At 44.9% G+C, this 24,853-nt stretch overlaps 1 protein-coding gene across 8 annotated transcripts in view; it reads left to right on the plus strand.

Moving 5' to 3' along the window:
- The first annotated feature begins 2,039 nt into the window (after positions 1–2,039).
- LOC115103774 (chondroitin sulfate proteoglycan 5-like) overlaps positions 2,040–24,853 on the plus strand; it is a 44,021-nt gene continuing 21,207 nt past the window's right edge. For 2 of the 8 annotated variants that reach the window (XM_029624710.2, XM_029624754.2), the window contains exons 1-2: positions 2,042–2,657; positions 13,508–14,489. In XM_029624710.2, the coding sequence (XP_029480570.1) occupies positions 2,561–2,657; positions 13,508–14,489 (1,079 nt within the window). In that variant the 5' untranslated portion in view covers positions 2,042–2,560. Of the gene's footprint in view, positions 2,658–13,507; positions 14,490–24,853 lie in introns of all 8 variants that reach the window. The other 6 variants (XM_029624717.2, XM_065009409.1, XM_029624726.2 and 3 more) reach the window with 4 other exon arrangements.

The following is a 24,853-nucleotide window of genomic DNA, read 5'->3' on the forward strand; positions in this document are numbered from 1 at the left end:
TCAGAGGGGAAAATCCATTATGTCCCAGTCTTTTTTTTGATTGTTAGATGGGTAGGTATGACCTTTGAACCTCCCACCTTTCCAGTCTGACCTACGATGACCTCAGTCTTCCCCAGGGTGTCTGAGAAACTGCCTAATTGTTACATTGTTTGTTTTGTTGTTGTGTGCATGCATGCCTGCCTGCACCCAGTACCCCTGTGTCACCAGAACCGGATAATAATTGTTCCCCTGAGGTGGGGGGGCAGACATATTTTTGGGGAGAGGAGAGTGAGGATTATTGTCTAATCCCAACGTTGTTGACGGCCCCGTGTTCAAAATTAAACCGATTGGTGAGGCTTTCATAACAACAGTCCTGGCTAGAGCAGACATGATAGCTGTAAGAGGTATTAACCCAAAATGAGTATATGACACCCAGAGACAGATCTGGGGTGAGGTGGTTTGGGGGGTCTATTTGGGCATTGGGGAAATCCCCTCATCTAACCCATCAACCTGACTCACACATAGCCAAATGGCTGATTCAGCTCCGGATGGGTGCATTTCTTAAGGGAAAATAAAGGGGGTTGTCGGGTGAGTAGAGAGGGTAGTGAAAGTCAAGTCGCTCTGACTCAATCGATCCCATCTCAAATGTTACTATATACATAGTCACTCAGGACATAGAGGATACTAACAATGTCTCTGTATAATGTTTTTTTTAAAGGATGGGGACTGCAGACTTTGAGAACAGTTGGTGAAGGAGAGCTCTGATAGATGATTTCTAGATCTTAGCAAAGTTCATTGAGGGGAGAATGAGTGGCCACCAGCCCTGTGTCTGAAGGTACTGTACTGTATGTCTGTCTGTCTGTCTGCTCCCCCAAAGAGGAGTATTGGTAGGCAGGGGGGCTGCAGACTGCTTGAGGCACACACATATACACACACACAAAGCCCTCACAAGAAAGCAAAGTGATCATCTTCAGGTCAGGTGTGTTGGAGAGGTAGGATGTGTGAGTACCATCCTTAATTTAGCTGAACCCTGCCTACGTGAAAACGTTGAAAAGTCTCATTTGAAGTCAATTATTCATTTGTTTCACACTGCATTTCTACTGGACTTACTTTCCACAATTAACACACACATGTGCGCGTGCAGCCAAGCATTCACACGCTCACAAAAACACGCACACACACAACATAAAAGCCTGTTGCCGGGGCTTCTTCCCCCTCTTCCTCCATGGTCTTCCTGCATGGTCTTGTGGCCAGCCAGGTCACTCGTGATACAAGTCAGTATTCTAAGTCCACCCATGTCTGAGAACGTTGGGAGATGAAGTGTAAAACGCCCACTAGGGGCAACAGTGAGCATTGTTAAATAGCTTCAAGCATCTGCCTCTGATTCCAAAGATTGCATGTTGGAATCCAGCAATAGAACGTTTTTGATGCTATTGTTTTAAGCCTATTCATTCGGAGTTAATGCCTAATCTTAAGAATTTGGATGTAAATGCCTAAACTAAACTAAACCTTAAACACCTTGAAATGTCACGTTTGGAAGAACTTCGAAATTTCACATTTGAGAAACATGGATGAACATGTAGCCTAATTCTGACCTGAGGCTGTGAGAGCTGGTAGCTTGTGAAAGAATGCAAGACCCCTACCGTCAGTATCCTGGGCCCTCGTGCATTCATCACTGCATCCCAATGTCTCTCACACCCCACCCCGTCTCTGCTGTTTGTTTCTTTATCTTAACACACAATTAACCAAAACATGTTGTTTCTAAAGCATTAAAACAATACTTTACTTTAAATCTCCCTCTCATCCAACTGTTATGTGGCATGTGGCCCATGCACCGAATAGTTTGACCACAGTGCTTAAAACCCATGATTTATTTTTAACTTGATTTATTCAAACATTTGGCCAAAGCATCAATCTCTTCAGGGAAATGCTTGAAACATTTGACAGTGGAAAATAAGCACACGCCTGCACGCTCACGCAGAAGTATTATCATTTTTTATTTTAAGTCTCCGTTTATAAATTGTGTTCAAAAGGCTGCTGAAGCGCCGAGCTGAGTGTGTGCACTGGCAAGATCCAAGTCTCAGTTGAATAGCAAATTGGTCCAAATTATTGAAAGGGAAAAAGCCTTGGGAAGAGGAGGGGTAGGAGACCGGAGGAGGGGGGCAGCAACAATCCTTTTCCCTTCCCAGATGGTGAGAACAGTGCCGATCGCATCACATTCCGCGGAGCGTTCCCAGTCGTCCTATGGTGAAGTGCCATCGCTCTAATCAAAAACCAACCGAGCCGCAGCTTTCGCTTGCGCTCAACTCAGCTCCAGTACGGAACGTCCATCCTTGGCTGTGCGAGGTCTCCGTCTGGCCGATATTCGGTGGCGACGGGGCCTTGAACGATTGAACTGTGGTTAATTGAAGAAGCGGGAGAAGTAAATACTAGCACACCACTCAAGACGAAGTTACTATGGAGAAGCGCAAGGAGGCGGGAGTCTAACGTGGATAGGGGGCACAAATCAAATCGGAAGATTTACTCACTTCATTTTGAGAGGGATTATAATCAGATTTTCTGGCCATTATCACACGCAAGCATGAACGGAAAGGAAGCGAGGTTTTGCACGGGATGCTGGAGGCTACTGCTGCTGTCAAGCATTCTGGTTCTACACTTGATTCCCCTCTTTGTACATGGTAAGAAATCATATCATTTTTGACTCACAAGAAAGCATGGGTTGTCTCTTTGTTTTCCCTCGCATGCGTGTGATAGGCTGACCACCGTGAAACCAGTGACAAAACACACTTGCACAGAGAGTCAGTCCAACAAAGGGGACCAGTGAGCCTTCTATTGTAGACTAGAGCCGACTGGTCATGCGCTCACTCTCAGAATAGTGTAATTAATTAAGCACTGCACCATAGGTTATCTTTACCCAGGACGCAAACCAATATTTTATTTGGGTTATGATATGACCTTTTGGGTGGGATATTGTCGGGCAATGTGTCAATTCCAAAGAGTGGCAATTGCATGGAGGTTGTATTGGTTTTTGGAGAGCCGGATGGCACAATTGCCTTTCAGCAATGACCCACTCTCTGTATCGGTGTTACCGGGTAATAGTGGCGAGCCGATGCGCTAGGACTGCTCCCCCTAGGCTGCTGCTGTCACTCTGGCAGTGATGGAGCCAGGCGACACAAAGGCAGGATTACGGTCGGAGTCTCTGTTGCATTATTCATCAACCAATTTGGACGGACATTCTGATACAGCGCGCCTTGGCTTTTATAGAAAACATGAAAAGACACTGAAAACTCTTTATCCTCATTGTCTCATGCTGAATCACAGCACTTCTTACATGTTAATAATGTTGTTGGATATGAATAGCCCAAGGATAGAATCAATATGACATCATGGGGATATAGTCTACCTAATCTAGTCGATTCATTTCATTTCAATTTCCTTACGCGGTCGCCATTACCATTATATTTTATGTTTGGCCACTTCTGCTTGGATGGGAGGATGATGCCCAGTGATTGTAGGAATGGGAGCGGGAATTGGTACTCTACAGGCAATGTAGTCTGCGGAAGGATGGGATGATAGGCTATATTTATTTATCCATATGTCAGTCTGTGTAGCCTCTGGAGACTGGAATCTCCCTGGCGCGTCGCAGGTCCGGGTTGGTGCACTATTGTCCAACCGGCAAAAAGAGGATCCGTTTATGCCCATCACCGCCCAGCAACAGGGCACCGAAGACGGTACCAATGCGCCAAGACATGCTTAAACAATGTCCGGATTAAATGGATGAATATATAATATAATGTCAGCCTTGCCAAATATATACAATCATAGCTGCAGGAAAGTAGGTGTGCTGAGGGTGCAGAACCCTCTGATAAAAATACAATTAAAAACATTAGTTCCACAAAATTTGTGAACTAGGCTTTTATTCATTTTCTTGCTTCACTGGTGGGCTGTGGCAGTGGCACCACCTGCTCCTTCTACTGTGAACACTGTGGTGACCAAAGAATGGTGTCCCTAACAATGACAGATGTTAGGGACAGGGCACCTCTTCTTGGTGCCATTTTGTGAGGGATGTAGAGGCATCTCCCCTCCCCCACTCAGAATGATGGCTGTGTGAGCGAGCGGGTTTGGACGGGTGATGGAGGGGGTAATGGTAGTCAAGGCTCAGCCACATTTCCAGGATTTATGTCCCTGGGGCCAGCATGGTGATGGCCTCTGGGAATGATGGACTCTGGGAAGGTCAGCCTCCCAGCCCGCCTGCCTGCCTGCCTCTCCCTCCTGCCTGCCTCTCCCTCCTGCCTGCCTCTCCCTCCTGCCTGCCTCTCCCTCCTTTCCTCTGCTCTCCTCTGGCCTGCTGACACACATCTGCCACGAACAGATTATCTTTGAAAAGCAGTGTGTTAATCTTCAAGCCAAATCCCCCCAGCCTTTTATATAGCAGTTTAGGAAAAAACACACATTTTGATCATAACAGTAATTTTAAAATCAATATAAAGTAAATTGGAGAAATAGTGCACATCTCTCTCTCTCTACCTCTCTCTACCTCTCTCTCTCTCTCTCTCTCTCTCTCTCTCTCTCTCTCTCTCTCTCTCTACCTCTCTCTCGCTCTACATCTCTCTCTTTCTCTTTCTCTCTCACTCTCTCTCTCTCTCTCTCTCTCTCTCTCTCTCTCTCTCTCTCTTTCTCTTTCTCTTTCTCTCTCTCTCTCACTCTACCTCTCTCTCTCTCTACCTCTCTCTCCCCCTCTCTCGCTCTACCTCTCTCTACCTCTCTCTCTCTCCCTATCTTGCTCTACCCCTCTCTCTCGCTCTACCCCTCTTTCTCTCTCTCTCGCTCTACCTCTCTCTCTCTCTCTCTCTACCTCTCTCTCTACCTCTCTTTCTCTCTCTCTCTACCTCTCTCTCTCTCTCCCTCTCTCGCTCTACATCTCTCTCTCTCTCTCTACCTCTCTCTCTCTCTCTCGCTCTACCTCTCTTTCTCTCTCTCTCTCTCCCTCTCTCTCTCTCTCTCTCTCTCTCTACCTCTCTCTCTCCCTCCCTATCTCTCTCTACATCTCTCTCTCTCTCTCTCTCTCTCTCTCTCTCTCTACCTCTCTCTCTACTCTCTCTCTCTCTCTCTCTCTCTCTCTCTCTCTCTCTCTCTCTCTACAATCATTAGGAGTACCTCAACCCCGTGTACCTCAACCCCGTGCACCTCACATGCTGCTTGGTAGAACATCTGCAATCCACCTCCCTCCATCTCAAACAATGGCGTGCTCCGCGCAAAGACGCCTCTGCATGTGTAACATGAAACCCGCTTTAGGCAGCTCCTCTCGGTGTTGCTTCAGGGGGATTGTGGAGTGACCTTGCATCTCATCAGAGGAGGAGAAGCACGGGGAGAAGCAGAGAAGAAGACACAATAATGTTATCCCGTTCTCTCTGTCCTACCACCTGCACCCCCCTGCTCCAAGGTTTTGCCTCCAGTTGCCGGCAGGGGACCATTAACATAGGTGTGGGTTGGCTTGACCTGGCCAGCCGTTTAAACGTGTGTGTGAGCATTCCCATAGGTTGTGATAGTGTTAAGAATAAGTGTGTACCTTTGTGTTCTTGCACCTTCTAGTAGTCTGTGTGCGTGTCAGTGAGTTCATGTCAGTGCACGCGCCTCCGAATGTGTCAGCGCACATCTAGTCTCCTCCACAAAGCGAACCGTGCTCTGCAATGCGAGAGGAGCGTATTACATCACCGATGTAGTTGAGCCCTGTCCTATTAGTATTCATTCCCCCACCTCCCCCTGTCAAAGAGGTGGTCCTCTGTAGCTCCGTTGGTAGAGCACAGTGCTTGCAACACGAGGACAGTGGGTTCCATTCCCTGGACCACCCGTATGTAAAATGTATGCATGCGTGACTGTAAGACACTTTGGATAAAAGCATCTGCTAAATGGCATATGTTATTATATATTAATAAAGACATCCACCACACTAGCACATTCAGCTGAACCAGCCCAAGACAGAACAAAAGGAAAAACAAGCATAAAATGGATAATAAGATGACTGATTAATGAGCTGGATTAATGTGGACTGTGTGATCCCTGGATGCCTTTGAAAGCCGGGAGTTTATCGAATCCTTCATTTTTAATTAGGCTAATCACTTAAATCAGTGGTTCCCAACCTTGTTTAGTTACTGTATAGCACCAACTGAATTTAGTTCTGCCTGGAGGACCCCTGTGGTACCCCCTCGTGTGCATTTTATGGTATCATGAGTCTCAAGTGCCCCCTATGGATAGGCCAAGTACCCCAGGGTTCCTATTACCTCTGGTTGGGAACCGCTGACTTAAACCAATCAGGAGGAAGCAGGAAGGTAAAGGAGGAGAGTATGGACACCGGAGGGGCATGCTGAGAGAGGACAGGCTCCCTGTTCTGCATTTTGATAACACACATGCATACACACAACCAGGCATACACAAACTTCAAGTGTTATGTAAGCTACACACCTGCACACACACCCTTTGTTCTTACGCAATGAATATTTATGTCTGGAAATGTGAGTATTAGCGTTTTGTCCTTGTAGTGTGTGCGTGCATGCGTGTGTTTGTGTGCAGATCTGTTAGGTTAGCAACGCTGCATCCACTCTCTCTGCACAGTGAGGGCAAGACCGTTGCCATGGCAACACAGCCCTTCTCCAGCCTGCCACCTGTTGAGCACAAAAATGAAAGGTTTAATGTGATGGAGGGAGGAAGGTATAGAGAGAGAGAAGGAGAGAGAGAGATTGAGAGAGTGGCACAGTGGTAGGTGGAAATCAGTGCAGGGGTGTTAGTCTGCTGAATGCAGACTCATGCATATCCACTTTCATCGATATTAATGAATGGTATTGAGTAAAGAGAAAAAGGTTAATGCATTATTCATAGTATATGGTTATATGGTTATATAGTGTGTGTGTGTGTGTTATACGTGCACACGTGTATGTGTGTGTCTATACACAGTATGAAGGTCCTCTCTTGAGGATTGTTTAGAGGGAGCTCACTATAAAATCAATGGAAACGAGTGATCAGTCACACTCACTCTCTCACACACAACCTCACAATCCTTTTCACTTGACTATCATCCTTTGCTGTTCATCTCTCTCTCTCATGCTCACATAACTGCCATTTCGTCTGCTTATCTTTTTCACGACACCATCCTCCTATCACACACTCTCATTCTTGGCATCTCCATACTCTCTCTCGCTTATTCTGTGCCTCCATCCGCTCTATCTCTCCATTTCTCTCTCAACTGCTTTCTCTCTTTCCCTCCCTCTTTCCCTCCCTCCCGCTTTCCCTCCCTTTTCCTCCCTTTCTTTCCCTCCCTTTTCCCTCCCTCTCTTTCCCTCCCATTTTCCCTTCCTCTCGTTCCCTCCCATTTTCCCTCTCTCTTTCCCTCCCTCTCTCTCCCTCCCTCTTTCCCTCCCTCTCTTTCCCTCCCTCCCGCTTTCCCTCCCTTTTCCCCCTCTCTTTCCCTTCCACTCTTTCCCTCCCTCACTTTCCCTCCCATTTTCCCTCTCTCTCGTTCCCTCCCATTTCCCCCTCTCTCTTTCCCTCCCTCTCTCTCCCTCCCTCTTTCCCTCCCTCTCTTTCCCTCCCTCCCTTTCCCTCCCTCTTTCCCTCCCCCTCTTTCCCACTTTATCTCACTGCTCTGGCCACCCTGACCATTGACCCTTCACCCCTATATCCTTCTGTCAGTGTCAGCAGACACTGTCTGGGAGCTAAAAATCTGTCACAAACAATCACCGTCCTCTTTACTGTCTGTCATAGCCAATCACAATCCCCTGTTTCATTTGGAGGTAGGCAACGCATCCCAACTAACCAGGAAACAAAAGACTTGGCAGATAGCCAACATCAACCCTGTTGCCCCTGGCAATGCCAAATATCTCTCATTACCGCCACCCACGCCCTCCGCTACAGGGGCTGGAACCTACCCCAACCCCCCCATACCCCCCAAACACCTCAGAATACATTTTAAGGGGGGAGGGGGTTCCTTATGTAACATTGTCTGACTGTCCTGTCTGAAAGTGGAGCACAAAGACCACTTTATCCCCCCCATCCTCCCAGGCCGCCACACACCGCTCTCTGACAGCCCTAAGTCCGGGGGTCTGCTGTGGCCCCTGTGAGCCTGATTCCATCTGGGCCAGGGGGACAATCAGTGGTGGAGGCCGGGGACAGTGAGAAGACCAGGTCTAAACAGGGACCTGACCCTACCCTGGCAATGCCCTGGCAATCCCCATTCAGGCCATTGTGGCATCATGCCAGGCTGCCACCCTGCTGGACCTGTGGATCTAATGTCCATTTTATTGGGCATCCCGTATACCACAGCCTTGTTAACAGACTCTGTGTCATAGTGGGCACAGTGTATCTTGTTGGCTGGGATTGGGTTGATGTTCAGGATGTATGGTTACTCATGCTGAATAGGTAAGTCACCTACCTCTATCTCACACAAGCCTCCCTTTGATATCAGTCCATGAGTTACACGATAGTTTTGCCTCTGTAGGCCCACCTCAAGTTAGGCGTTAAATTACATTGCATTTTTGATCACTCACTTTTTTTTTAGATAATTACATGCAGGTTTTGTATTCTCTGATCTCCTAAAACTTTTCTTGATCACAAACAGTCTCAAACGCAATATGAAGTATTTTTGGACTGGTATTAATAGTCTCGCCTTGCAACTGGATAAATCAAATCAGTGTCTTCACATTGTTTAAAGAGAATGAGACTGCTATTTGTCTCTGGTGTATACAAGTCTTTCAATGGAAACCTCAACTCAAGTAACTCCAAGAATGGCGTAAGCAACTTAATGTGTTCTAGTTTGACTTCAGAAACAGCCACACATATATACGGGCCGGCCCACTCTCCTTGCATGTGAGCAGAAGTGTCTAGGACTAAACTTCAGTTCTCCTTATTGAATCAAAAGCCTTTATTTGTGGCCTGGTCAGGTGATGAGGAGATAGATAGCTGTGTACTAGTGGGAGATATGGATCTGCTGTTCACAGTGGATCTCTATCTATGGGTCCTGGCTAAGGCTGCAAAATCCCGTGAACTTTCAATAAATGCCCTGGTTTTCCCGATATCCCGGTTGCAGGATTCCCGGAATCTGGAAATCTCCAACCAGAATTTCTGGAAAACCAGGGAATTTATGAAGAGTTCACGGAATTTTACAACCATAGTCCTGGCTGGTGGTGCCCAGCGAAATCAGTGACCTGTCAAAAGTCTCCTTGTTAATCCAATTAGGTTAACAAGACTCTATGTGAGGATGCATTTTTAATTGAGACTCACTTTAGAGAATCAGCAAAGCTCCCTGGCAGACAGACACACTGCTGCCTCCAATAGAGTGGCTCTTCAAGAGCACCACTGGTGTCCTCCTTAGAGAGAGACAGACAGAGAGAAACGGAAGGGGTTGAGAGAGTGTGTGTGTGTGTGTCTACGTTGTTAAGTGATTAATAACCTTTCCTGCAGTCAAATGACCAAATCGCCCCCTAGTGGCCTCATGGGTGGAATGGTATTCATATTTTTTGTAATTTCATAATTAATTAACGTTATTTATAAAAACCTGCTGAAAATCCGGTGTTTCTATGTAAAACGATTTTGTTATATTTCAGTCTTCTGTGATGTATAGTATAAACAGTGTTATATTGGTATGCAAACTCAAATGTAATATATTTCAACTCTATATCTGACATTTTTCAGGTGTTTTCTTTTCTTTAAGCACATAACCATGTGTGTGAGGTGTATACTTTTTTCAAAGTAGATTTGGTTAAGACTACCAAGAAACACTCTGTGTGACCCTGATTTAGCCCACTGTAGTAAAAGGTTTTAAGAATCCTTTGAAGATGATTTTTTTTTTTACCTTGAAGTAATCACTTGAAGATTCAAATTTTGGACAGCCTATGATTCTCCATGATATGACATTGCTTATATAGTGATTATATGACATTTTAGAAGAGAGAACCACATGTATGGAATGTTTTAATTGATGAAAGAGTTGATGCCCAATGCAGTACAACTCCAGTACTCCTAACTTAATAACCCTGACAAACCGACATCCCATGAAATCTAGACATTTATACTGCACATAAATGACAGCCACGTATCACAAAAATATTTCTAAGGCTGTTAGGCCACAGCACTGACCATACTTTGAATAATACTGTTATAAGCACAGCAAAAAAAGAAACGTCCTCTCACTGTCAACTGCGTTTATGTTCAGCAAAATTAACATGTGTAAATATTTGTATGAACATAACAAGATTCAACAACTGAGACATAAACAACTGAACAAGTTCCACAGACATGTGACTAACAGAAATGGAACAATGAGTCCCTGAACAAAGGGGGGGTCAAAATCAAAAGTAACAGTCAGTATCTGGCGTGGTCACCAGCTGCATTAAGTACTGCAGTGCATCTCCTCCTTATGGACGGCACCATATTAGCCAGTTCTTGCTGTGAGATGTTACCCCACTCTTCCACCAAGGCACCTGCAAGTTCCTGGACATTTCTGGGGGGAATGGCCCTAGCCCTCACCCTCCGATCCATCAAGTCCCAGACGTGCTCAATGGGATTGAGATCCGGGCTTTTCACTGGCATGGCTGACATTCCTGTTTTGCAGGAAATAATGCACAGAACAAGCAGTATGGCTGGTGGCATTGTCATGCTGGAGGGTCATGTCAGGATGAGCCTGCAGGAAGGGTACCACATGAGGGAGGATGATGTCTTCCCTGTAACGCACAGCGTTGAGATTGCCTGCAATGACAACAAGCTCATTCCGATGATGCTGTCACACACCGCCCCAGACCATGACCGGCCCTCCACCTCCAAAACGATTCAGCTTCAGAGTACAGGCCTCGGTGTAACGCTCATTCATTCGAAGATCAACGCAAATCCAACCATTGCCCCTGGTGAGACAAGACCGCCACTCGTCAGTGAAGAACACTTTTTGCCAGTTCTGTCTGGTCCAGCGACGGTGGTTTGTGCCCATAGGGGACGTTGTTGCCGGTGATGTCTGGTGAGGACCTGCCTTACAACAGGCCTACAAGCCCTCAGTCCAGCCTCAGCCTATTACAGACAGTCTGAGCACTGATCGAGGGATTGTGTGTTCCTGGTGTAACTCGGGCAGTTGTTGTTGCCATCTTGTACCTGTCCCGCAGGTGTGATGTTCGGATGTACCGATCCTGTGCAGGTGTTGTTACACATGGTCTGCCACTGCGAGGAAGATCAGCTGTCCGTCCTGTCTCCCTGTAGCACTGTCTTAGGCGTCTCACAGTACAGACATTGCAATTTATTGCCCTGGCCACATCTGCATTCTTCATGCCTCCTTGCAGCATGCCTGAGGCACGTTCACGCAGATGAGCAGGGACCCTGGGCATCTTTCTTTTGGTGTTTTTCAGTCAGCAGAAAGGCCTCTTTAGTGTCCGAAGTTTTAATAACTGTGACCTTAATTGCCTATCGTCTGGAAGCTGTTAGTGTCCTAACGACCGTTCCACAGGTGCATGTTCATTAATTATTTATGGTTGATTGAACAAGCATGGGAAACAGTGTTTAAACCCTTTACAATGAAGATCTGTGAAGTCATTTGGATTTTTAGTCTTTGAAAGACAGGGTCCTGAAAAAGGGACGTTTAGTTATTGATTGTGAAAACAACAGGAAACATAGACTTATGTTACTGTTTGGCCATTTTTGCCAGAAACAACGAGACAGACCTTGTCTTTGGAACGTTACTTTCTGTCTCTGTTTGTTTTCCAGACGTACAACTATAAAAGACACAAACTGACTGAGTAATTGTTAGAGCTGAACAAATACAGAAGTGTGACTAAAGTGTCTCTTTACCGTCAGAGGGAGCTGTCTGTTGAGTAGCCTGCTCCCCTGGGGACTACTCACACAGAGTTAGCCTGTTCTGTTCTCTGTAGAGTTGATCACTTCATGAGGGAATGACTGTGTGCGTGTGTGTCCGTGCGTCTCTGTGTGTGTGTGTGTATGTGTGTGTGTCCGTGTGTGTGTGTGTGTGTGTGTGTGTATGTGTGTGTGTCCGTGTGTCTGTGTGTGTGTGCAGTATATTCCTTTAAGTATATTCCCTGGATATGTGTGTAAGCGTGGCATGCCATAGTGGTTTTGGCCAAAGCGTTGCTGCTCAGAATGTCAGATGATGTCTTTAACAGCAGTGCGAGTCTATCTGGTGGATGGATTAACTCCAAATTCATCCTCTTTTTGAAAGCCTCTGTTTCTCTGACTACAGCAGTAAAACACCCAGGATTCCACCTGGCTGCTACCATAATACTAACATGACGGCACCCATTAACAACCTTTATCTGCTTAGTAATGTAATACTCTATAGGCCCACTGTATATTTCCTAGAAATAATTCTAGTACAACAGCAACTGGTTTTGTTGAAGCTTTGTGAGTTCTTTGGTTGTCACGCACCACGTTTAATGAAGAAATAGTTATTTTGTTTCATATGAGATAATGGTTCGTGTGGGTGTGAAGGTTCTTCTTCTTTGTTTTCACGCTGAAACCGAGACATCACGTCACAAATGGCATAGCGCTTATTAAATATGATGATGGCATTTCTGTGAAAGAAAACAAAAAGTCCAACACTTTTTCACTGAACTACATGTTTGTCTGGTTAAAGTAATGTGTCTCACTGTGTTTCTCTCAGCGCTGCTCTCTGTGAGACTGCAGGCTGAAGATGCCATATGACCGTCTCCCCTCCAGATCACTCCACCTCCCACAGGGAGCCCCGGAGCCCCTAAACCCCAAACCATAATCCCTAATCCCAGTTTCTTGCCATTCAAGTACATTAGTCAATTATTACACATAATCCATGGGGTTCGCCAAAGCTGCTTTAGGAGAGGAATAAGGAGCTACACTTGGCTGAAGTCATTTACCAGTGGTTAAGTATATGGCCAGTCCATCTTGGTTTAATTTGTTTTGCATTTTAGCTTCAGGGTAATGCTGGACTGTTGAGCCAGTTTGGGAGACAGATACCGCCCAATGACTAGGGACTTGAGTCACGATATGTTCAGTCATTCAATGGCTGACACAACTCGTGTGTGGATTTTTGGCTGAAGCCTCAATGCAAGAAAGTCACTGTTCATCTCATAGTTTGTTTCGGTTGGTGTTTGTTTACTACAGATGTAGGATGTTCATTTGATCACTCTTTTGATGCTGAGAATTTTCCTGCACAGCAGGAAATGCAAACATGTAGTGTATCTGAGATTTAAAAAGGATTCTAAGGTTTGTAATTTACACTTAAAAAATGTCAGACTTGACTTGCCCTAATGAAAAATGTATCAACTCCTACAAAAAAAGTTGATTCATTCTAATGCACATAATAATTCACATTTCTTGTTGCTGCCGGATTATTTTCATGTCGTAGGAAACTGGCTCCAATTGAGATCCTACATCTGTGTCTCTGCCGCTTATATTAGGTCTAGTTCTTGTGTCCGTGTTTTTTATTATGAATGACATTAAGTGGACAGATTGATTAAAGGATATTCAGTCATGGCCCTGACAGCATTGTTTTCTTGTATGTTTGCAGGGAACACTCTGGGGGCCAATCTCACTGAGTTGGACACCACAGCCAATGTGACATCCCTGCCCAGTAAGGTCGAAGAAGCGGCCAAAGTGAATGATGTCGTTACCAAGGTGACCTGGATCAGCACCTCAGTCAGCCCCATCTTCACAGTGACCCAGAGGCCCGGCCACATGCCCCGCTCCGAGGAGGAGCAAGGCAGCGGCATGCTGGGAGAAGGGGTGTTGCCAGCCGAGGAGGAGGTGGTGGCCCCGCCCAGGATCAGCCCTGACTCAGCAGAGACAGAGCTCCTGCTGCCTAGCAACCCCCGTGGCACGGAGGAGGAAGATGATGAAGAGGAGCACACTGACCCACCGTGGCTGAACGCCAGAGACAACGTCTTCGACCTGGACCACCACTTCCAAGAAGGAGTAGCCAATCTGGCCACCACCACTGCCCCTCCACTCGCTGCTGCTAACCCCTCCCGCCCAGACGTCCTCACGGTGGACTTCTTCGACCCTGCCTCTCGCGGCCGCGGCCTGGACCTAGCCCCGCCCTCTCCCTCCTCTTTGGCCCACGAGCTCCAGGGTGGCGACCCCACTTCCTGGGCCATGCCAGACAACTACGACTACCTCACGCCGTACGAAGACGGTGCGTCGCCCACCCCTGATGAGTACTCCTACAGCACCACTACTGATACCTTGGATGGGGATGACGACTTGAGGCTAACTGCCGGGCCTCCATCGCGCTCCAGGCCCAGGGCTCCCCCAGGTTCCGGCTCCTTCACCCCAGACAAGAGTCTGCCCAGTGGAGGTGCTGCTGCTGCTCCAGAGGGCCCTGCGGCAGCCCCTCCAGCGTTACCCGTGGATGGCTCAGACGGAGCCGGTGGCTGCCGCCAGGGCTACGTGAAGCAGAATGGAACCTGCCGCTCCCCCTGCGACACACTGCCCAGCTACTGCTTCAACGGAGGCCAGTGCTACCTACTGGATGGAATGGGGGTCTTCTGCAGGTGAGAGATGGAATGAACGTACACACACACACACACACACACACACACAAACACACACACACTCTGGCACACACAGCCATCACGCACTAACATCATAGGCAAGGCATCCAGATGGAAGAAATCAAATTCACTAACATATCAGAGATAAACATTGAACCCAATAAAACCCATCTATATTACAATAACAGATATCTACACCCTTGACAATGTGTTTAGAAAGTATGAGCTAGCCTGATGAGTGAATGAGATGGAGGATGGAAAACAGTTCCCCATCACAAACACAGAGAGAGAGAGAGTGAGAGAGAGAGAGACGGAGCGAGAGAGGGAGGGAGGGAGAGAGAGAGAGGGGAGGGGAGAAAGAGAGATAGACAGAACCCTATATCCATGTAAATGAAAGTAGGGCTCCCATATGAGGCAGCTCAGTGATTTAGACTAGAGAATATAAAGCAACACGTGTTCCTGGATGCTTTAAAGAGACGTTTATGAGGATACGGCCATTGTTTTGCCAGATCAATTTCAACCATCCGGTTGTAGTGTGGTAGTCACGCGACCCACACGTGCACAATCAATCACGCAATCAAACACACGCACACACACACGCACGCACGCACGCACGCACGCACGCACGCACGCACACACACACACACACACACACACACACACACACACACACACACACACACAAATTCTATTTCCATATATTTTATCGTCTTGTCCTAATTATATTTCCAAATGTTAGGCATCATGTGAGTATGGTCAACACTGGCCAAAGCTCCACAGCCTATCAGTCTCAACCTCAGACAATGTATAATACAGTTTTTTTCAGTCGCTTTGGTGCGCGGCGTATAAACTCTTAGGAATGATAATGATGATATCTTCTCAATGTAGTTATTTTAACAACCAGTTAATCCAATAGCAAAAAAATGCAAGATACTGTACATGTTTCAAAATGTTCATTTGAATGCAATATGCTACAGTACTGTACATTACAGAATATTACACTGTTTTCACATTAGGCAATATCAACCAAAAATGGAACATCGAATTCCCATCATTTCTATCCTATGTGTGATCAAAGGTGTGTGATAATTGAAGACATCTTTCACAATCATTGATGCAAAAAATATATTGTTCAGATGTCATTACAATATAGGTGTGCTGTAATCAAATGAAAGAAATTCAATGAATGAAAGAAACATAACGTTTGCATCAAGCCAGTAGAGCATTTGTCTGTAGGTTCTCATCGACATCACAGTAAATGTCCTCATTGTTCATGCACCTGTGGTGGGGGGGGCATGGTGGATCCAAGCTTGACCTACAGTACCAGTCAAAGTTTTGGACACACCTACTCATTCAAGGGATTTTCTTTATTTTTACTATTTTCTACATTGTAGAATAATAGTGAAGACATCAACACTATGAAATAACACATATGGAATCATGTAGTAACCAAAAAAGTGTTAAACAAAATCAAAATACATTTTATATTTGAGATTCTTCAAAGCAGCCACCCTTTGCCTTGATAACAGCTTTGCATTCTGATGTCATTGCATGCTTCGTCCATGGCCTGGCGGAGGGTAGCATGCTCATGGGGATGACAGTCATACACCTTCCACTTGTACTGTAATCATGTATTGTATTTTACAGTATTGTATTGTACGTATTGCAGTGGTCCTGTGTGGCTCAGTTACAGTATTAAGAGCATGGCACTAGCAACACCAGGGTGGTTGGTTTGATTCCCACTGGGGTCACATGCAAAAATGTGTGGATAAAAATACCTGCTTCGTAAATGACATATATTACAGTACTGTATTGGCCAATGCAATTTTAGTAGAGAAAAATACCCCAGGAACATCATTTTGGATATATGTTCACAGTATAGGGGATGCATTACATACAGTACATCTCTGATCTTGTCATTGTCTGATTCTTTAAATTTACTGAGAAGTAATATCAGAATAGTGGTAATCGTGCAGTACAGTATATATCATACTTCACATGTTTCTACTTAATGAACAAACATACATTTTCATTGTACTTCTCAAAATCTGCAGTAGACCAACCAATATAAAATCTATAGGTTTACCAAACGGTTAAGTGATTATCAATTAACAGCGGTCGGATGAAGTAATAGTCAAATGTATTTCAACACATTAGAAGGGAATCATATCAAAAGTAATGTGAGCATTTCATTGTAAAAGGCAATTACTTTATATGAACATGTATTGCAATGTGAAACATGTACTTCTAGATGAAACACTGATTAAGTTTGGTGAAAGGGTGGTTGTGTGATTTTGTGTGTTTTACAAGGTTCCCAATCCTGGTGCATTGATACCAGGTCAACAGGTCTTTATAGAGGTCACCATGAGGAGAACGTGTAAGCCAGGTTACATGAGTAGGAAAAGCCATGACATGTCATCATGTTAGGTTGAGGATTCATACGGTCACTGGGGTGGATGGGGGAGGAGGGGCTGGTTGGTTGGAATAAGATGTTAGACAGACAAATCTTGTGGTATTCTGCCTCAACCATCAAACGAGCGGCATTGATTCATCCATCACATCAGGTAACATGGTGTTAGGTTCTAATTATCAGAGTAAAAACTCGACGGACTTCTTTCTTTTCAACTTTCTCCTTTTGGTTTCTAATATAGTGACAGCACAAGACTTGAAAAGCAACGAGAAACACAAAACATAACAGTATTAACAAGCTATGTAAGCTATGCATAATTATATATGCATGAAAACCCAACGTCTGATAACATGACAATTCCCACTCTCTCTCGCCTAACTGTGCCTCCAGGGTACTTTTCTGCTGGATTCCACAAACATGAAGGCCCTAGAGAACCTCCTCATGCTTTCGCCCAGTCTTCCCCTTTCCGGCCACAGGCTCCGAGAGGTGTTCCCAAGCCATGCCATTTTCACTTTGTTCCCCATCTCCTCCGTTGCCACATGATAGGCACGTCACCTGATAGGCAATTGCGTATCACTAATCACTACTACATCCTCTTGAGGTAACTCAGCACTGTATATGCTTTCACATCAATGTCTTCAGAATGTTATCAAGTGTACAATTACCAGAGGTGGGGCCAAGTCATTGTCTTACAAGTCACAAGTATAAGTCTCAAGTCAAGACAGGCAAGTCTAAGTCAAGTCCCAAGTCAAGACAGGCAAGTCCGAGTCAAGTCTCAAGTTAAGACCGGCAAGTATCAAGTCAAGTCCTAAAGTCATAATATGCTCTTCACAAAATGTAATACCATTTCACATTTTTAACAAGCGTAGTAGTTAGTATATTACATTTACGCAAATCATCTATATATTTACTACTTTCCTATTAAACTTTATATTTCCATGGAAATACATGGGTAGCCGTGAGAAAGACCCCCCCCAGTAGTGATCGACTATCGAGGATCACTATGGGGTGCGATCGTGCACGATGTAGGCTTGTACACAATCGCCCAACCTTTACACACACACACACTCTCTCTCTCTCTCTCTCTCTCTGGTTACAGTAGGCTAACGTATGTCAATGGTTTTAGGAACAGCAGTAACATCAGGCAGGATTTAGGCTACCAACTGCCTAGCCAGTTGTAGCTCCATTTTGGGTGCAATAATCACGTTCCCACACTGACTGACTGTGTAGAGGCTCATTGATATAACATTACATTAGCCTACATGATACTAGTAAAGTAATAAAATATATAGCTGTCGGCTATATTAGCCACGACTTACCATTCTTTGTGCAACTTCAAATGTCGAACAAAGTTGGAAATTGTTGCGCCTGTCTGTAATTTTCTTCCCGCATATTTTGCTAATTAAAATCAATTTTTTGTTGATACAGCGTCGTCTTTATATCCCCAAAAATAATTTGGGGTATTATCTTTCCAAAGGCTCCATCTGAATTCACCCTCCGGCGTTCCTCTGCACTGCCACGCACAACTTTTTCTCAGCTGGCACAATTTGATTGGCTGCTGTCCGATTCTAACTGTAATCCGTTAAATGAAGAGTTGATGCGCTGGCAATCTTTTTTAATAGTATCATTTTTCATATTTGGGCTTTGGGAGGGTATCAAGTCAGGTCGAGTCATAAGGCTCAAGTCCAAGTCAAGTCACGAGTCATTGGTGTTAAAGTCAAAGTCGAGTTGCAAGTCATCATATTTGTGACTCGAGTCTGACTCGAGTCCCACTCATGTGACTCGAGTCCACACCTCTGACAATTACCCCAACATCTATCCTTTTATATGATGCATTAACCAATAAAGCAACTAACCCAACCTAACTATGGTGGTTAAAGTAGCTCCCAGACCCAACCCATCTGTATGTCTACAGTAAAATCTAGTGTTTTTCTCTCTCTCATTAGCTTCGCTTCCTCTTTCAAGGCGTCTTCACGCTCACCCATTATGCAGCTGGATCTCATTTAACGTGAGAAGCGTGAACTCACCGAGAAGAGACATGACGATCTTTACCGCTGCAGGTGCTGAAAGGAGTACTGTGTATGGACCAGACCAACGCTGTCCCGCCTGGTGTATCTTGATGTACACTCAATCTCCAGAACTCAGTCCGTACCCTTGGTTATCTCCTGCTCCTCATGTGCCGCTTTCACCTGGGAATATACACACTGCAACGCACGGGTCATTTCCTGACAACAGGACAACATAGACTCTCCCCTTATGGCAAGATCACTAATTTGTGACGTGAATAACAGCCCCCCGATAACCTCATCGGTCTCCCAGGTACCAGCTACCAAGCCATGTGGCATGAGTCCTCATAAAATTATATCCCAACAATTCTACTAAAGTAACCCCTGCTATTACTGACACTGCACTATGCATACCTCAAATTCGCTAATTTGCACTGTAGTCCAATTCCATGCTGTTACTATAGCCCCCTTTAATTACTGCCTCTACAGTGACTGCCGTGAGAATAACTACTGCATGGAATTTGTCAAGTGTTCGCTGGCTGTTATAAAATGGGATAGAGATTAATGACGTTGGAAGAATATTCAACCTAACAAAACTCTGAGACACAGGTTTTTTGAAAGTTGACAATAGTGTCTGAAATGCCAACACTATCTCTGCTACTCTCACCATGATCTGGGTATGCTTAACTTTCAACTGAATTTCATAATATATTGTGTACAGTTAGCTGTCCTCCCTATCCTACGAGCTATCTCCTGTAACAAAAGACATCTCTGAGAATGATACCACTCTGTCACCACAACCTTTATTTATGAGACCCCACAGGTCTCCACCCCAGTCACATTCCATCCCACTTAACAGCCTTATGTAAACATTATGTCTCAAACACAGGCCTCATGTGTACCAGGCTTCTGCTACAGATACATTTGCACATAAGTCATTCAATCAAACCCATAACACAATGGTCACTACTCCTAATGCACTTCTAAAGTTATAACCATACTAAAACAATGTCAAATCAATTAGTCAATATACCTCAGTCCCTCCTCTGGAACAATGATCACTCTTATGTTCCACGAAACCTAAAAACATATTGACTTAAGCAGGGAAGAGAGAAAATACAATAATTTCTAAGATTGGGGAAAGAACCGTCTATCCATTACGTTCTATGCCCATGTGATGCTGGTCTCCATATGCCCGTCAGCTTAATTTTCATCCTTGGGTGTTAACACAAGACACAGACTATGGGCCTTGTATGCCATTAATTGTACCGTAACATCCAGCAATCTATATGTATTGATGAGATTTAACATAAAAAGTCTGATGACATGGTAAAACAAAAGAAACAAAAAACCTTCATTGTTGAACGAAGCCATCATCCAGTGAGTTCTCTAACAACCTCCCTGTCGAAGGTATCCCAATCATAACTAAAACATTTTATAAATGATCCAACCCAAATTTAGAATAATAGTCCTTAGTGCTTTAGTCTATCGCTCAAATTCGAGTTTCTCAACCTAGCACACATCATCACGGTTAGAATGTACATTTATAAACGGGACCTTTTATTGCCGGTAATAACTCTTCTCATTACAGCCCCCTTTGTCCCTGTGTTCCTGTCGCGAGTGGCATGGTACTGAAAGATCGGTATGTCAATGCGTTCTTATCTAAATTGTTCGTAGAGTGTAGACCTTCCGCAATAAACCTGATACCCCAATTAAACAATTACGGGCACGGTTGACCCCCCCCCCCCCCCCTGTTCTCCAGGCACTTAACATTCTAGCGTGTCTTCTTCAGATAGCGTTACAGTTCATCTTCCCAACATGTAACTCTTGCCTGTCACGTTTGATGGCACTTGATAATGCCCCGATTTCAATGTCCAAATAGATGCATCAGTTTTTCCCACGTACACGAGTCTCTCACCTGAGCCGCTACCACCATTCAGTCTGGTTCCTTTCTCCCACCAGTACACCAGGAGCATGAGAGAAGTTTGTATGTTGTCTCTCTCATCGCTCACTCCACATGCACCGTCTCAGGACTCATTTTTATTTAATTTTTATTTCACCTTTATTTAACCAGGTAGGCTAGGTGAGAACAAGTTCTCATTTACAACTGCGACCTGGCCAAGATAAAGCAAAGCAGTGCGACACAAACAACAACACAGAGTTACACATGGAATTAACAAAACAAACAGTCAATAACACAATAGAAAAAAGGATATATACAGTGTGTGCAAATGAGGTAAGATAAGTGAGGTAAGGCAATACATAGGCCATAGTGGCAAAATAATTACAATTTAGCAATTAAACACTGGAGTGATAGAGACTGGAGTGATAGATGTGCAGAAGATGAATGTGCAAGTAGAGATACTGGGGTGCAAAGGAGCAAAAATAAATAAATAACAGTATGGTGATGAGGTAGTTGGATGGAATATTTACAGATGGTCTATGTACAGGTGCAGTGATCTGTGAGTTGCTCTGACAGCTGGTGCTTAAAGTTAGTGAGGGAGGTATGAGTCTCCAGCATCAGTGATTTTTTGTCATTGGCAGCAGAGAACTGGAAGGAAAGGCGGCCAAAGGGGGAATTGACTTTGGGGGTGACCAGTGAAATGTACCTGCTAGAGCGTGTGCTATGGGTGGGTGCTGCTATGGTGACCAGTGAGCTGAGATAAGATGGGGCTTTACCTAGCAAAGACTTAAAGATGACCTGGAGCCAGTGGGTTTGGTGACGAATATGAAGCGAGGGCCAGCCAACGAGAGCATTCAGGTCGCAGTGGTGGGTAGTATATGGGGCTTTGGTGACAAAAGGGATGGCACTGTGATAGACTACATCCAATTTGCTGAGTATAGTGTTGGAGGCTATTTTGAAAATGACATCGCCAAAGTCAAGGATCGGTAGGATAGTCAGTTTTGCGAGGGTATGTTTGGCAGCATGAGTGAAGGATGCTTTGTTGTGAAATAGGATGCCGATTCTAGATTTAATTTTGGACCGGAGATGCTTAATGTGAGTCTGGAAGGAGAGTTTACAGTCTAACCAGACACCTAGGTATTTGTAGATGTCCACATATTCTAAGTCAGAACCGTCCAAAGTAGTGATGCTGGACAGGCGTGCAGGTGCTGGTAGCGATCGGTTGAAGAGCATGCATTTAGTTTTTCTTGCATTTAAGAGCAGTTGGAAGTCACGGAAGGAGAGTTGTATGGCATTGAAGCTCGTCTGGAGGTTAGGTAACACAGTGTCCAAAGAAGGGCCAGAAGTATACAGAATGGTGTCGTCTGCGTAGAGGTGGATTAGAGAATCACCAGCAGCAAGAGCGACATCATTGATGTATACAGAAAAGAGTCGGCCCGAGAATTGAACCCTGTGGCACCCCCATAGACTGCCAGAGGTGCGGACAACAGGCCCTCCGATTTGACACACTGAACTGAGAAGTAGTTGGTGAACCAGGTTTGAGAAACCAAGGCCGATAAGAATGTTGTGATTGACAGAGTTGAAAGCCTTGGCCAGGTCTATGAATACAGCTGCACAGTATTGTCTCTTATCGATAGAGGTTAGGATATCATTTAGGACCTTGAGCGTGGCTGAGGTGCACCCATGACCAGCTCGGAAACCAGATTGCATAGCGGAGAAGGTACGGTGGGATTCGAAATGGTCGGTGATCTGTTTGTTAACTTGGCTTTTGAAGACCTTAGAAAGGCAGGGTAGGATAGATATAGGTCTGTAGCAGTTTGGGTCTAGAGTGTCTCCCCCTTTGAAGAGGGGGATGACCGCAGCAGCTTTCCAATCTTTGGGGATCTCAGACGATACGAAAGAGAGGTTGAACAGGCTCGTAATAGGGGTTGCAACAATTTTGGCTGATAATTTTAGAAAGAGAGGGTCCAGATTGTCTAGTCCTGCTGATTTTTAAGGGTCCAGATTTTGCAGCTCTTTCAGAACATCAGCTATCTGGATTTGGGTGAAGGAGAAATGGGGGAGGCTTGGGCAAGTTGCTGTGGGGTGTGCAGAGCTGTTGACCAGGGTAGGGGTGGCCAGGTGCAAAGCATGGTCCGCCGTAGAAAAATGCAAATTGAAATTCTCAATTATTGTGGATTTATCGGTGGTGACAGTTTTTCCTATCCTCAGTGCAGTGGGCAGCTGGGAGGAGGTTCTCTTATTCTCCATGGACTTTACAGTGTCCCAGAACTTTTTGGAGTTTGTGCTGCAGGAGGCAAATTTATTTTTGAAAAAGCTAGCCTTGCTTTCCTAACTGCCTGTGTATATTGGTTCCTAACTTCCCTGAAAAGTTGCATATTGCGGGGGCTATTCGATTCTAATGCAGGATGTTTTTGTGCTGATCAAGGGCAGTCAGGTCTGGAGTGAACCACGGTCTGTATCCTTTTTTAAATGAGGCATGCTTATTTAATATTGTGAGGAAAGCACTTTTAAAGAATAACCAAGCATCTTCTACTGACGGAATGAGGTCAATGTCCTTCCAGGATATCCGGGCCAGGTCGATTAGAAAGGCCTGCTTGCTGAAGTGTTTTAGGGAGCGTTTGACAGTGATGAGGGGTGGACGTTTGACCGCAGACCCATTGCGGACGCAATCAATTGGGCAGTGATCGCTGAGATCCTGGTTGAAGACAGCAGAGGGAGGGCAGGTTGGAGGGCAGGTTGGTTAGGATGATATATATGAGGGTGCCTGTGTTTACGGATTTGGGGTTGTACCTGGTAGGTTCATTGATAATTTGTGTGAGATTGAGGGCATCAAGACCTGGATAGTAAAACAGATCTCTGCAGGCTACCTTATTTTACTGGCGACCTCTCGGAAGAGTTACCAGATCAGGGAGTTAGCAATCTAACCCATCGGTGAATCCCAACAATCCAGCAGACCCAATCTGGTGAAATTTGTATCGAAACAAAGACAAAAAATTAAATCAGCAGTACAGATATCACAATCCATTTAATTAAATCAGCAATACAAATATCACAATCCATTTGGAGTAACTGTCAACCCTCATTAACATATATTTTTCCTTCTATATGCAGACTGAACAAAATACATTTGTATATTTACCCAAAGAGCAGGGCCCCAGGGAACTGGTAATTTCAAATCAAATCAAATCAAATGTTATTTGTCACATACACATGGTTAGCAGATGTTAGTGCGAGTGTAGCGAAATGCTTGTGCTTCTAGTTCCGACAATGCAGTAATAACCAACAAGTAATCTAGCTAACAATTCCAAAACTACTACCTTATAGACACAAGTGTAAGGGGATAAAGAATATGTACATAAAGATATATGAATGAGTGATGGTACAGAGCGGAATAGGCGAGATACAGTAGATGGTATTGAGTGCAGTATATACATATGAGATGAGTATGTAAACAAAGTGGCATAGTTAAAGTGGCTAGTGATACATGTATTACATAAGGATGCAGTAGATGATATAGAGTACAGTATATACGTATACATATGAGATGAATAATGTAGGGTATGTAAACATTATATTAGGTAGCATTGTTTAAAGTGGCTAGTGATATATTTTACATAATTTCCCATCAATTCCCATTATTAAAGTGGCTGGAGTTGAGTCAGTGTGTTGGCAGCAGCCACTCAATGTTAGTGGTCTGATGGCCTTGAGATAGAAGCTGTTTTTCAGTCTCTCGGTCCCAGCTTTGATGCACCTGTACTGACCTCGCCTTCTGGATGATAGCGGGGTGAACAGGCAGTGGCTCGGGTGGTTGTTGTCCTTGATGATCTTTATGGCCTTCCTGTGACATCGGGTGGTGTAGGTGTCTTGGAGGGCAGGTAGTTTGCCCCCGGTGATGCGTTGTGCAGACCTTACTACCCTCTGGAGAGCCTTACGGTTGTGGGTGGAGCAGTTGCCGTACCAGGCGGTGATACAGCCCGACAGGATGCTCTCGATTGTGCATCTGTAGAAGTTTGTGAGTGCTTTTGGTGACAAGCCGAATTTC

The sequence above is a fragment of the Oncorhynchus nerka genome, linkage group LG3 (genome assembly GCF_034236695.1).
Source record: "Oncorhynchus nerka isolate Pitt River linkage group LG3, Oner_Uvic_2.0, whole genome shotgun sequence".
Classification (NCBI taxonomy): Eukaryota; Metazoa; Chordata; class Actinopteri; order Salmoniformes; family Salmonidae; genus Oncorhynchus; species Oncorhynchus nerka.